The following is a 12,799-nucleotide window of genomic DNA, read 5'->3' on the forward strand; positions in this document are numbered from 1 at the left end:
TAATATCTTGGGTAAATATCTGTCCTTATCAATAACACCATTTATATTTCCAATGTATAACTTTGAGTATTTCATATCCCAAAATGCATTTAATATTAATATGCACATTTTCCCACAATTAGTTTTTGTCTTGTTGCATGGTTTGCTTCTCTATTCCCTTTTTTTTTAACATTATAATGGAGTACTTTAACTTGTAATACAATATTTTTTGCAGCGTAATATTGCAGCTTCACTACTTTCTCCATCACTGCACAAAACACACGCATTAACAACATCCCAATCCAAACCAATGCATCCAACACTTACATGTAATTATGCTGCTGCTGCTGCTCCTGGCAAAAAATCACGTGGCCCTTGTTTTCTGTCACAAACACACCCACACACACACACACACACACATGGCGGCATAGCAGTTAACACACACACATACACACACACACACACACACACACACACACACACACACACACACACATCCTCCCTCGGTGTCACAAACAAAACACCAAAACAAGCATGATGTTACAACCATGATCCGGCTGCTCCCTGCGGACAGGGCTCGGCATCTGTCCCCGGCCAGCGTGCAGCCACACCGGCTGGCCGCTGTCTCTGTCAATGCGGCACCATCAGTCAAGCTGCCACTGGGGGACGTCAACACACACACACACACACACACACACATACATACACGGATACACACTGTTTTTTTGCACTTACAGCGGATGACTGTCCATGATTCCGGTGTTTTTCAGAGGCTGAAAACTTGGCCCAGCAGCATGCACCATTCCATATCCACAATGTCGTCTTTCAGTGGGTCTAAATTCAAGCGTGAATCACGGCGATCATCTGTCCAGAAGCGGCCAGACGGGCTGACGGTGGACCCATTAAAGCTGCCTGCTTCATATATAAATACACAGCCCCGCACAAACACGTTGCGATTCAGCCCGGCTGTTGTACCCAGCGGACTGCCTCTCCTGTCGGCTGAAAAAACCTGCAGGATAGCCGCTGACCGACGAGTCAAAGTGGGTTTATTTTTATTCAGCTTCTCTCTCCCTGTCTCTCTCTCTCTCTATTTCTCCCCCCTCCTCCTCCTCCTCTTCCCTCCTGGGGTGTATATGGGTGCGAGAGGCGGAGGGACAAGGCTACCTGTTATTTTCCAATCGCTGATTAAAACGCACAAACAAGGACATGACAGCAAAGACGGTCCTCCGAGCAGCCAAGGCGTCCTGCAAGAAAGCACTGTCTCCCTCTAGCTGTGGAAGACTGAGCCGGCTGTAGACAAAAAGGTACCAATGAAATAATGTAAAAAAAAAATATTCCAGTACAGGTAAAAACCCTGTACAGGTAAAAACCCTGCATTAAAGCCCCACTTAAGTAAAAGTACATAAGTATCATCAGCATCTACTTTAAGGATTAAAGTAAAAGGATACACTGACTAGCCACTTTATCAGGAACACCAGAGTAATCTAATACAACAGCTCTGTTACATTGATTATGTTGAAAAATATTCTGCCCCCCCCCCCCCCCCCAAAACGAAATATGGAGTAACAACAGCAATCAGAATAAAATTAATTATTTCGAGGAAAATAAGACTCATGAATGACTATTTTTATTTGTCAATTTGTTAGGTTGGCAAGTGATGATTGGTTAGCAGACCACAATGTACTGTGGTTAGTTTATATTGACCAACGTGTGGGAAAAATGATCAACTAGTGGAATAAATGGAATGAGTTGAAGTGCCAACGGGCCCCTGGGGGTACTAATCCAGCCTCACTATCAGGAACACTACACTAACACCATCCACTAAAACCTAAATAATAACTATGAAGTACAATTATCCCCAAATTGAGCTAGTCTGAACTACCTTATATACAGTTAGCCGGCTTAGACTGTTAGTATTGTACTTCAGTAAATGTACTTAGTTACTTTCCAACACTCACAGTTTCACGACAGAAATAGTTATGGGATGATACTGATGATGTGTCCACGTTTGAGGAGTCAATATTTTTGAGTTACTTGGTCAAATACTGACTTTTTATTTATTATGAATATACAGAAAGTAAAAATTATGACCTGTCATTTTGACATTTTTCTATCTCATTCATTTTAAATCAGTGTAATTCTGAATAAGAAAATAAAAAATAAATAATAAATCCATAGTTCCAAGTTGTCTCATCAAGACCAAAGACCTCCAGTGTGCAAAAAGCTTTGTCCTCAGAGCCCATCTGTGAAGATTTTCACCCGGCTGTAACGTCAGTGGACAGGCGATAGCTGTGAAGACGCAGAACAAATCTGTTCTGGTGTGAAGACGCTGAATGCATTAGAGACAACAGACTGTCAGACGCCTCAGTCTTGGCTTTGAGATAACCCTGAGGACATTGTTACTGTTGTTTTCCCACAGTTCAGAAAAGCTTATTATAAGCAGTACTGCCAATGACTTTTAACTGATGGAACTGGTGTTTAAATTCTACAAAGGGCTTGACCTTATTCCTAACTTCCAACAAATGATTGCACTGTAATAAAAGAGTTCAGTCCAGATTCAAAAGACCAACAAAAGTTCATTTTATTTTTTACATTAAAAAAAGTTAAACAAAAGAAATATTTACACAAATCAAAATACTGAAAAAAGTTGAAGTTAAACAATTTGTGTCATGATATGTCTTAGAAAACTGTTGTCCAGTTCATGACATAGTGTTTAGGTAAAGTCACATTAAACTTCCATCCTGTGAATATTCACTCCATCACTTCAGTTAAAGCCTGTGTGACTGATGAATTTGAGCGTGTGTGATCTCCAGCCAGCTGCAGCAGACTTGCAAGTCAGAGTTGAGCTGCGTTCGATGTAGAAATATAATATCTTGAAATATTAACTGACTACAAACCACTACACTTCTCCCACATACTGTTTCCAGTTTGTGATCACTCTGCTTAACAGAAGATTAATGTGACTGTACCTTTAATGTGTTAATTTGGTTTTAAAGGGGCGGGGGGCAAACTGGCCGAGGCCTGCTCCAGAAAGGCCAGCGGTCCAGGAGGAGGTAGGTCTGTAGGTTTGCGTTGCTGAATGCTCACATCCTCCAGCACTTGTTGCCAGTGGTGCAGTTTGGTTAAGTGCTTCTGAACCAGCATTTCCTTCCTCTGTAGCTCGTTACGTAACTCTGACACATCCTGGAGTGAGAAGAGAAGGAAAGAAAACATGTGTGAGAAGAGACAAGGCGCATTAACAAACAGACTGAAACAAATATTGTATCAACCCTGATATGTTAACTCACTAAAGCAGGCCAAAGGCAATGTTTTGGCTCTTAATAAGGAGTTTAAGATCTGCAAAGGTTTTAAGCATGTCGGGTAATAATTCACCTCTTTTACCACCTGTTCTGGTTTCTGCACAGATAACTGAAGTCTTTTCTGTAAGAAGAAGCACTCTGTCTGTCGAGCAACGTCCAGGAACTTTTGTATGCACTGGTCCACACCTGCAACCAACAGACAGAAACATATCAATATACAGATTTACAATATACAAGATAAACTAACATAGACAACAAAGAAATACCAGACTTTACTCACCAGTTCGAATCTCTTCCTGGTCGGTCCCGTTAACGTAGTCTTGGCTTACCAGAGATGCAAAACATGCCTGAAGAATGAAAGTAAAGAATGAGACATTAGTGAATTTGCCTTTTTATGGATGAGATGGCTATTAGTCCTTCTCTTTGGGGCTTGAGTACAGGTGTTTTCCTGCATTATATGGACAAATGAGAGTAGTCCTAGAGACCAAGCTGTGTTAAATTTGGTTTTGCTATATTTTTCCCTTAAATTATGTCAGCTTTCTAGCCCATGTCAAAGCATAGAAAAACACACTCTGAGAGGGAGAAACCAAAGATTGATTGTCAGTCTGGAGTGTAACATGATGATTGTAGGATCGAGGAACGCCCACTTCAGTCTAAACAACATCATAAAACCAAGATCACATATCAAATGACTTAATGGGATTGCATTAGATTACACGGGCGGTCCTGTTAAAGTGCTTGCTGACTGTATGAGAGGCAATAACTGTATGCTGCAGCATTAATATTTCCATTAATTGGAATTATAAAATATGATCCAAAGTAGAAGAAAAAGTATGTATTGTGAACAAAGGTGTCTAAATACTTTTGGTTGTGTCATTATAATATGATTAATGCTGTGTATAATAAAGCTAATGGAAAATAAATGGGGTGTAACATCACAAGTTAAAGAATACAGAGATATAACCATGTTATTAGTATATCTCTGGTATATTATGATCTTAGGAACTTCTGCATATTGCACATTTATATATATTGCAGGTTTAATTACACAAAGATCCAATTAATTGTATAGAGTATTTATTTTTATCCTATTTTGTCTTATTAATTGTTGATTCTATTTTAGTACACCTTCACCCTTATGCTGCTACTTTTTCCCCACTGTACAGCTGTGTCAATTTGAACTTCTCCCAAGGGGGATCAGTACAGATACATCTTATCGGGTTTAGTAATGTCTGTTTACATACAACAAGCAAGACTTTGTGAGCTATGAGAGAGTCTGGTTTCTAGTGTCTGGATTAAGAGAGGAGAGGCTAGCTACAGAGATGGAAAAGGAGCATGAATGCGGTATAAGGAGTTATGAACTCCACATTAAACCAAGCTGCTAATAATAACTTCACGTTAGCTAATTTATTTCAACATCTAGAGATAGTGTATTATTAACATTACTCATGGAAGCCGTTGTGAAATAAGTAAAAGTGTTTGAAATCATACATTAAAAGGCTGCAACATCATCTAATAACACATGAAAAACTTCACCAGATCATAACAATGCTAACAGTTAGCGCACACAGCTAACAGTTAGCACACAGAGCTAACATCCTGTAGCTCTTTAGCCTCCTAACCTCGAAGGAAGCCTCCAGTTCATCCACCAGCGTGTTGCTCCCCGGGCTCCTGGCCGCGGTACCGGGGAAACCCGGCTGGCCCGGTCCACCGGGACCACCGACGGGATGTGCAGTTGGCGGCTGCTGACCGGGAAACATCCCACCCATGGAGGAGGCCATCTTCACCTGCGTCGCTGCTACCCGATCTGCGCATGCGCATACGGCGGGATGTTTACGATACACCAGTGGTAGACAAATAGTGGTCCGTGGACCCAATGTGGACCTCCTTACCTTCTGGTTAATTTTCTAACGAATGTTTTCAACTGTTAGAGTAAGTGTACCCATAAGCCTACCAAAATCTATGTTCAGGTGTTTTTCATGGATACTGACATTATTTATAAGGGAGATCATTTCTTATAAAACAAGCTTTATTTCTCATTTGAAAATATATCAATTAGTTCATGTAGATTTTGTAATATAAAATAAAGATATTTAATGAAAAAAGTCAAACGTCTGGCACGGGCTTAATTTGTTCTCTGACACAATTTAAGCCCACATCATGATTTATTTACAAAATACAAAAATATGTAGTTGTCAAAGAATTAAAAATAGCAATGTATTCAGTAATTATGTTAAATATTTAAAAAAAATGAGAAGAAAACCCTTCTCTTGAGCAAAATCTTAATAAAGGTCTGACTTTTGATGTAACTGCCTTTGTAATCATCAACATTTTCATAAATAACATTTTTTCTCAGTAAGTGTAGTGGATTACAGTTACATTTATTCTGTAATTAAATTACGTAACACGTTTACATGAAACAAGTTACTCCCCAACACTGAATACTTGGGCCCCTGATGAAAGCAGGGGGATGTTTAGTTCCAGGTTTACTTCCTGGCATTAGTTCCTCTGGATCCAAAGTACCTGGGACTTTTGGTGGAAACAGGATCACAGTTTTAACTCCACAACTTTAGCCTGTTGGACTGCAACAGAGTTTCTTAAATGGGACTTAATCTATTAGAAATAGTTTGCTGATGCCATTTTTTATGTGAGGCACTAACAACAGTACATTCAATCCAAAATAAATTAAGCTGACCGCTGTTCATCATGTGTTGATAACCAATAAAGTACTTCTCTAATCTCTTGAAGTGCAACACAAAACATCCATGTATGAATGTTCACAACTTTTCAGCCAAATGAGTAAAATCTACCTTGAGATACAACCATGAACAGTGCTATAATATATATGTATTCTTATTTTTTTGTTGTAAGTATGTGGACACTGTGTGCCTGAGGTTGGTTTTCATTACAATTAAGGTACATATTTTTAAACATATAATTTTTCAGACAGTACTCTCATCACAGTTTGGGTTTCCTGTTTCTGATGTAGATGAACTCAAATGACCTGCATTGTCCAGACCTCAACCCCATCCAACATCTTTTGGATGTGGGTCAGCTCTTATTACCCAACATCCCATTAGTGGCTGACCTCACTAATGCTCTTGTAGCTGGATGAGAGCGAGTCCCTGCAGCCAGGTTACAAAATTTTGTGGTTAGCCTTCCTAGATGAGTCAAAGTTGTTTTACTAGAATATTAAAGACAATGTTCAAAAATCACATACGGGTGCAGCTTTTTGGTGTCCACATACTTTTGCATTATATATTTTTTTTACTTTTATCTGTTAACAAATTGCACATTAACAACAAAGCCATGAAAACAACAAAATGTTTACACACATACTTTAAAATGTCTTAGAGGTTTTATTCATTTAACATATAAATTATGCAAACTACAACAGAGCATTAGTACTCTATCTGAAATCACAACAGTGTTACATTAACTTGCAGTATGTAAACACTGAAGCTCTGAAATTGAATATTGTAAAATACTGCAAATGTATCACTGCCATTATTCTGAGGAAACTATTCAATTGTGCGTGAATTTTTAAATGTGACCATTCGTCCTCTCTCTCTCTCTCTCTCTAGAGAGGGAGCTCATGATGTAACAGTCTTTTTTCCAGTTAGGCATGGTGGGCCAACCCAGCAGCAAACTCCACTAGCGTACGTGTTGGCCTTCCAGACATGCCTTTCCTCAGGTAGGGAACTTCATCTTTATTACTCATCACTCCAGCAATGTCCAAATGAGCCCAATGAGGAGATGTGACAAACTCTCTCAGGAATGCAGCTGCTGTGCACGCACCGCCAGAACTAGAGAAAATAAATCCGACACAACCAGTTAGATGCAGGTAAATAAAAACATGAATACACTCCTCTCCTCCTGCAGGCGTGAGTGTAGAGAACAGAGATACGTACCGGCTGTATTTGCCAATGTTGTTGAGGTCAGCCAGCTGACTGTCAGTCACCTGTCTGGTGTAGTGCTGGAACAGAGGCATCCGCCACACTCTGTCACCTGTCACAACACTAGCCTACACACACACACACACATTACATCAACACAGGAGCTGAGAAACTGAGATTTTCATGTGTTTCATTGAGCATACACACTACCTTGTGCAGCTGTGTCCAGAGCCAGTCAGAGTTTGTGAATACTCCAGTTGCTGCTGATCCGAGAGCGACATCCATTGCCCCTTAAGACAGAAGAAGCTACATTTTATCAGGCACCAGCAGATTTATGGAAATCTGATTCTATTCAGTGACAGCCTTATGTGTTTATTTATATTCTCTGGTATCACAAAGACTCAAGAAACAATTATGAGCATAATCTTTATACTTTTATACAACATAGGCATAACAGTTGTGGGATCAACACAGTTTTCTTGTGAAAATAAATTATTTTTTAACTCCCACCTGTTAGCGTAGCGACGTTGACAATTGCTTTGGGGTTGAAGATGTGTCCGTAACAAAGCGCGTCGGCGAGGATCAGTCGGCCTTCTGCGTCTGTATTATCAACCTGTATTTGGAGGTAAATAATAAGTTATTAAACCGAACATACAGGTACTTTACAAACAACACATCACAAACTATTAGATGTAATATTCACATTTCATGAGTCTGCCTACCTGGATTGTTTTTCCATTCTTTGCTGTGACAACATCACCTGGTTTAGTGGCCTTTCCACTGGGCATGTTCTCACACAGAGGAGCCAGACCTGATTAATACAAGAAGTAGAATCAGAAAGGCTGAGAGATCTGTTTTCCCTTTAATATCACAGTATTTTCTTTATCAGAATAATTACATCCAGTGATTTCAAGTACCGGTAATTAAAACATCACTTTTGCATTTATAATGTATGATAGAAAACCTAACACATTGTTAATGTGAGGGTATTTATTGTCACAAAGCTCACCAATAATGTTGACTGGCAGTTTCAGAGATGCTGCTGTGACGATGGACGCGCACACAGTGGCGGCTCCACCCATATCAGCTCTCATTGCATCCATAGAGGAAGACGGCTTCAGAGAAATACCGCCACTACAGACACACAGACAGAGTACAGTCTAACTGATGTCTTACTGATCACAGAAGTAAGATGACAGTAAGCCAGACTGTGTGTTCGTATCGTTTACCTGTCGAAGGTAATTCCTTTGCCAACTAAAAGCAGTGGGGCCTGCGCACTATCAGGGGCCCCCTTATAATGGAGCTCCAGGAAGACGGGGGGCTCCTCTGAACCTTTAGACACACTGAGGAACGCTCCCATCTGCTGTTCCTCTATCCAAGCCTGAGATCTGAAATGGCAGATGATTTTTTTTTTTTTTTTTTTAAACAAAAACTCCTCCCCTTCATCTGCCCTCTAAACCACAATAAAATTATTTCTGGAAAGAAACAGTGATGTCATCCTCAAAGAGTACTCAACTTATATGGCATTGCACTATAACTGTCAGACTGAAAATGGAAAAAGGATAGAAAAGTAATGCAGCAGGATTTATTTCTTTAGCATTCAACCTCACAGCTTAATGTTAATTTTTTGTTTTATGGTGTACCTAGATTCAAAAATCTAGGAAGATCAGGTTTGAAAGCTTTCACTCTAACAATTGCTCAAAGCCTGTAGATACTACACAGTAATTGATCATGATATCCAGATTCAGTATATGGAAGCCAAAAAGTATAAAACATGTCCAAATTAAAGGCCTATTAAGTTCTCTTGCCCCATATAGTCAAAATCCAGACACAGAGTAAACCAATTTATTCTCACAGTGTCTTGATTATATGTGTGTGTGTATATATATATATGTGCTTAAATACACCTCATTAATGTCCACATGTTATTTCGGCAGATAGATAACCAGAAAATGCTTTCTAAGTGGCTATTTCTTTTCTCCTCACTCAGGATAGAACAAACCTCTTTTGGATTGTGACTCGTTCAGCATGTGGTGCTAACTTCTCCTCAATGGTGTTGGCAAAAGCAGTAGGAGTGATGTGATTGGCTGGAGCTTCCATTAGTAGACGTGCCAGGTTTTGGCCTTCTGCATACACAACTCCTTTCTGCCATCCGTCCATGTCAGCACTAAGAGCAATTACACACAGACACATATAAAGTAGTATGAAGCAGAGTTTATCTGAGAGTTGAGGACCTATGAAATTCAGTATATCCCATTTTTCCATCAGTTTACCTTCCATGAAGTTGTGGTGTTACTTTGGTCTTCTTCTTGGATTTAAGTTGGTCATACTGAAACAAACCCAAAACAGCACCTTCTGCTGCTGACTGAGCATCTCCGCAGCCATCCACCTCCACGTGGTTCACCTCAAGGTCCTGAAGTAACCGGCAGCCAGCTGAACACACACAATAAAATACACAGTCAGGTACCAGCAAATCCTCCATGTAACCAGCACAAAGACATACAGAGGTCACCGTGTCTCACCTGATATGGCCTGTCTGATGTTCTCCCTGCTGGTGTCCCAGTTCTCTGCTCCACAAACGCCTACATTGTTCTTACCCAGCCCGACCACTGCTACACACGGGAAGTCCTGGAGAAGACACAGTGAAGATTATATAACTCTAATGCTGTCATGGTTGTCATGTCACATGTTTTCTCAATTTGAGTTCACTCTTTGTTACCTTGTGGATTCCATAAAATATTCTGCTTTTGCCTTTCTTGAGAGGTGGTCCAGAGCTGGAAAACAAAAAGTGGACATCAGTGTAAGAAAATGCCAGAAACACCACAGTTGCTTCATATCAATTAGAAATGCCACTTTAAAAAACAGTTTATAACAATATTAGGGAATGGCCAGGGATAAGCCAATAACACTGTGATTTATTTCATGGCCAATGAAAAATATGTTTAACTAACTGAGATTATTCTTAACTTTAAATGGAGATATTTGTACTTCTTTGTTGTACATTTTAATCATTTATTGTTCTTGAAGATTTACAGTTTTATTGCAACAAGAAATGAGTGTTTAATAATGACATGCAACAATACTTATAGGACAACTATTGGTGCTTTCACACAATATTTATACAATTAACTTTTTGATATATAATCATCAGTAATGTAGATATAATGACTAAGTGGTTAAAGACAAATAATAGAGCAGATAGAACTGTTTGGTACCAGGAAACCAGGAACTTTTCCTTACATTTATATTATGGTATCAGAAATCTGAGCTAAATATATCTGTGGCTCATCAATAAAAATGATGCATCACTCTTTTCATGTCAATTTATTGATATTGCAGACACTCACATGTTCAGCAGTTCAGAGAGTTTCCCAGACAGACTTTGGTCAAAACCTGCAGCAGCTTCTGTCAGAGGAAGGCTGCCCTCCTCTCCCTCAAACACTCCAAGCACCAGACCCTACACACACAGACACAGACACAGACACACACACACACACACACACACACACACACACACACACACACACACACACACACACACACACACACACACACACAGACAGACACAGACACACACACACACACACAGACAGACAGACAGACAGACAGACAGACAGACAGACACAGACAGACACACACACACACACACACACACACACACACACACACACACACACACAGACAGACAGTGAAGGTTATGATGAAGAGAGAGACTGAAACACAGAGCTGAATGGATCCATATCTCTGACATCCAGTGTGTGATGTAACACTTGTGTAAGTATCTGTCAGTATTTACTCACTTTTCTGTCCTTCCGGTGACTCTGTGAGGCAGAAAATGACCTGCAGTGGTTTGTCCTCGTCGCCGTCAGCACGGCTCTCCTCAGAAGAAGCATCTTCATCTGATGACCATAAATAAACACAGAGCTGATCACTTCTTCACAGACTTAAAGGTCGAGTTCATGTGCAGCCGATCGAGCTGACAGAGGCGCGTCTTTAACACATCATCAACAAGCGACAGCCTTTTCCTCTTCTTCTGCTGTGAGGTTTTACAACTCTTGGCCTCCATGATGTGTCATTACTGCCACCTTCAGGTTCTATCCCCTCCTTCTTTCCAGTCAAAAAACTAAACAATTTCCTCCCTTCAGCACTGTCTTCAAACTCTAATATACTTTTAACGTTGTCCTCTATTCTGTGACCATCAATCAAAACTCACCCAGACCACCTGCATATGCACCAATACCAACGTTATAAGTCATTTCGAAATATTTCCATTTTTGTACATTTTGGGCCACTTTAGGAAAAATCATGAAATGTAAGTAAAAATGTAACTTAATGTAACTGAGGGTGTTCGTATTGCTTTCAAAGTCAGAATGGGTCAAATTTGACCCGAACAGTGTTAAAGATATACACATGATTTTTTAATAGCCAGACAGGCCACATTATAGTGTTTTGGCGCCACCTGTCGGTACAGGTGTGTTAAAACTGTATATGTAAATTTGATTGGCTGTCAACAGTTTTCTTTTCTTGCTTTTTTCTTCTACAACAATCTGTCTTAAATACAACCCAGTTCACTGACTTCTGAAAGATAGTCTTCATACCACAAAGTCAGTTAGTTTGAGATACACATTTTAATTTTCTGAAGGTGAGAGGATACTGTAGAGAGAATATAAAAGAGCAAAGTTTTGGGGCCTTGGAAGGTCATGAAATCCACAAGAAACAAAGAAAACATGTATTGTATATATTTATTTGTCGTCTTATATTTACAATAAATATGGGTTAATGAGAAGTTTGCTAGCATCCAGTGCCAGTTTTCCTGAATAGAGGAATCATCTTCAAGACAGAAAAGAGATCTCATCTCTTTAATGTCCTGCAGCCATTTAAACACAGGAGAATGTATTGTGTCTACTGCATATAATAAAAAACCTTTAATAAACCAAACTAAGGACCAAAAACAAATACATATTAATATTGACCTTTGTATCAAGTACTTTACGTCCAATTTTCTTAACTAAAATGCATCATCATTTGGACCTTTCCCATTTAGGCATCATCATACAATCAATGACTGGACAGTAGCAACTAGAAATTATTACTGCAACAAACTGACTTCAAATCTCTCAGAAAGGGACTTGAAGTTCACCCTCAACCAAAGAATGTATTTAGATTGTATTGTGATAACTGTAAAGTGACAAATCTGTCACTACTCCATACATGCAATGAAAACAATAATCATGTATTTACACATTGTAGCTAAACACAGAATATACAGTATATACAGCAGAAGGTTGAGAGGTCAAAAGTGGAGTTTAGGATGCAGAACACTTGAGTGTGTCGACTCTGTCTTAAAACAACAGTCAGGTGCCAAAATGAACATTGAAACAAGTGTTTCTTGCCATAATCATTCCTCCTGTTCACACTGACCATTAAAAGACCCCTTCATAATGCATTTTTAATGTAAGTGATAAGGGGTAAAATCCACAAGCCTCCACCTGTGCAAATAAGTGAAATCTAGATATCTTTTCATCATTACAGTTTTATTAGTGACCTCTGTGACACTGTCCAAGGAAACACAAAGAGGGAATTTGATGGTAAAACTCACTTGATCTGACTAACTCAGACTGCAGT

The 12,799-nt window shown here is 39.4% G+C and overlaps 2 protein-coding genes across 2 annotated transcripts; both read right to left on the minus strand.

Moving 5' to 3' along the window:
- Window positions 1–2,664: 2,664 nt before the first annotated feature.
- Window positions 2,665–5,065, minus strand: med28 (mediator complex subunit 28). Its single transcript, XM_053334503.1, has 4 exons — window positions 4,901–5,065; window positions 3,559–3,625; window positions 3,352–3,464; window positions 2,665–3,162 (listed from the first exon to the last, which is right to left on the minus strand). The coding sequence occupies exons 1-4, from the start codon at window positions 5,057–5,059 to the stop codon at window positions 2,959–2,961; spliced, it is 543 nt and encodes a 180-aa protein (XP_053190478.1). The 5' UTR covers window positions 5,060–5,065; the 3' UTR covers window positions 2,665–2,958.
- Window positions 5,066–6,521: 1,456 nt separating this feature from the next.
- On the minus strand, window positions 6,522–11,176 carry lap3 (leucine aminopeptidase 3). The gene is made up of 13 exons (XM_053330928.1): window positions 10,975–11,176; window positions 10,522–10,631; window positions 9,894–9,948; window positions 9,697–9,802; window positions 9,448–9,607; window positions 9,177–9,341; window positions 8,404–8,562; window positions 8,184–8,308; window positions 7,897–7,985; window positions 7,685–7,787; window positions 7,385–7,464; window positions 7,190–7,302; window positions 6,522–7,084 (listed from the first exon to the last, which is right to left on the minus strand). Exons 1-13 carry the CDS (start codon window positions 11,071–11,073, stop codon window positions 6,898–6,900), a joined length of 1,551 nt encoding a protein of 516 aa, XP_053186903.1. The 5' UTR covers window positions 11,074–11,176; the 3' UTR covers window positions 6,522–6,897.
- Between the last annotated feature and the right edge of the window lie 1,623 nt (window positions 11,177–12,799).

This window comes from Scomber japonicus, chromosome 2 (genome assembly GCF_027409825.1).
Source record: "Scomber japonicus isolate fScoJap1 chromosome 2, fScoJap1.pri, whole genome shotgun sequence".
In the NCBI taxonomy this organism is placed as follows: Eukaryota; Metazoa; Chordata; class Actinopteri; order Scombriformes; family Scombridae; genus Scomber; species Scomber japonicus.

Coding starts and splice junctions, on each gene's coding strand:
- lap3 (XM_053330928.1), bottom strand. CDS start 11,073: ATGAAGATGCTTCTTCTGAGGAGAGCCGTGCTGACGGCGACGAGGACA. Junction 9,803..9,893: donor TATTTTATGGAATCCACAAG/GTAACAAAGAGT, acceptor TGTCTTCTCCAG/GACTTCCCGTGTGTAGCAGT. Junction 8,563..9,176: donor CGAGTCACAATCCAAAAGAG/GTTTGTTCTATC, acceptor CTGCCATTTCAG/ATCTCAGGCTTGGATAGAGG.
- med28 (XM_053334503.1), bottom strand. CDS start 5,059: ATGGCCTCCTCCATGGGTGGGATGTTTCCCGGTCAGCAGCCGCCAACT. Junction 3,465..3,558: donor CCAGGAAGAGATTCGAACTG/GTGAGTAAAGTC, acceptor TGTTGGTTGCAG/GTGTGGACCAGTGCATACAA. Junction 3,163..3,351: donor CAGAACAGGTGGTAAAAGAG/GTGAATTATTAC, acceptor TTCTCACTCCAG/GATGTGTCAGAGTTACGTAA.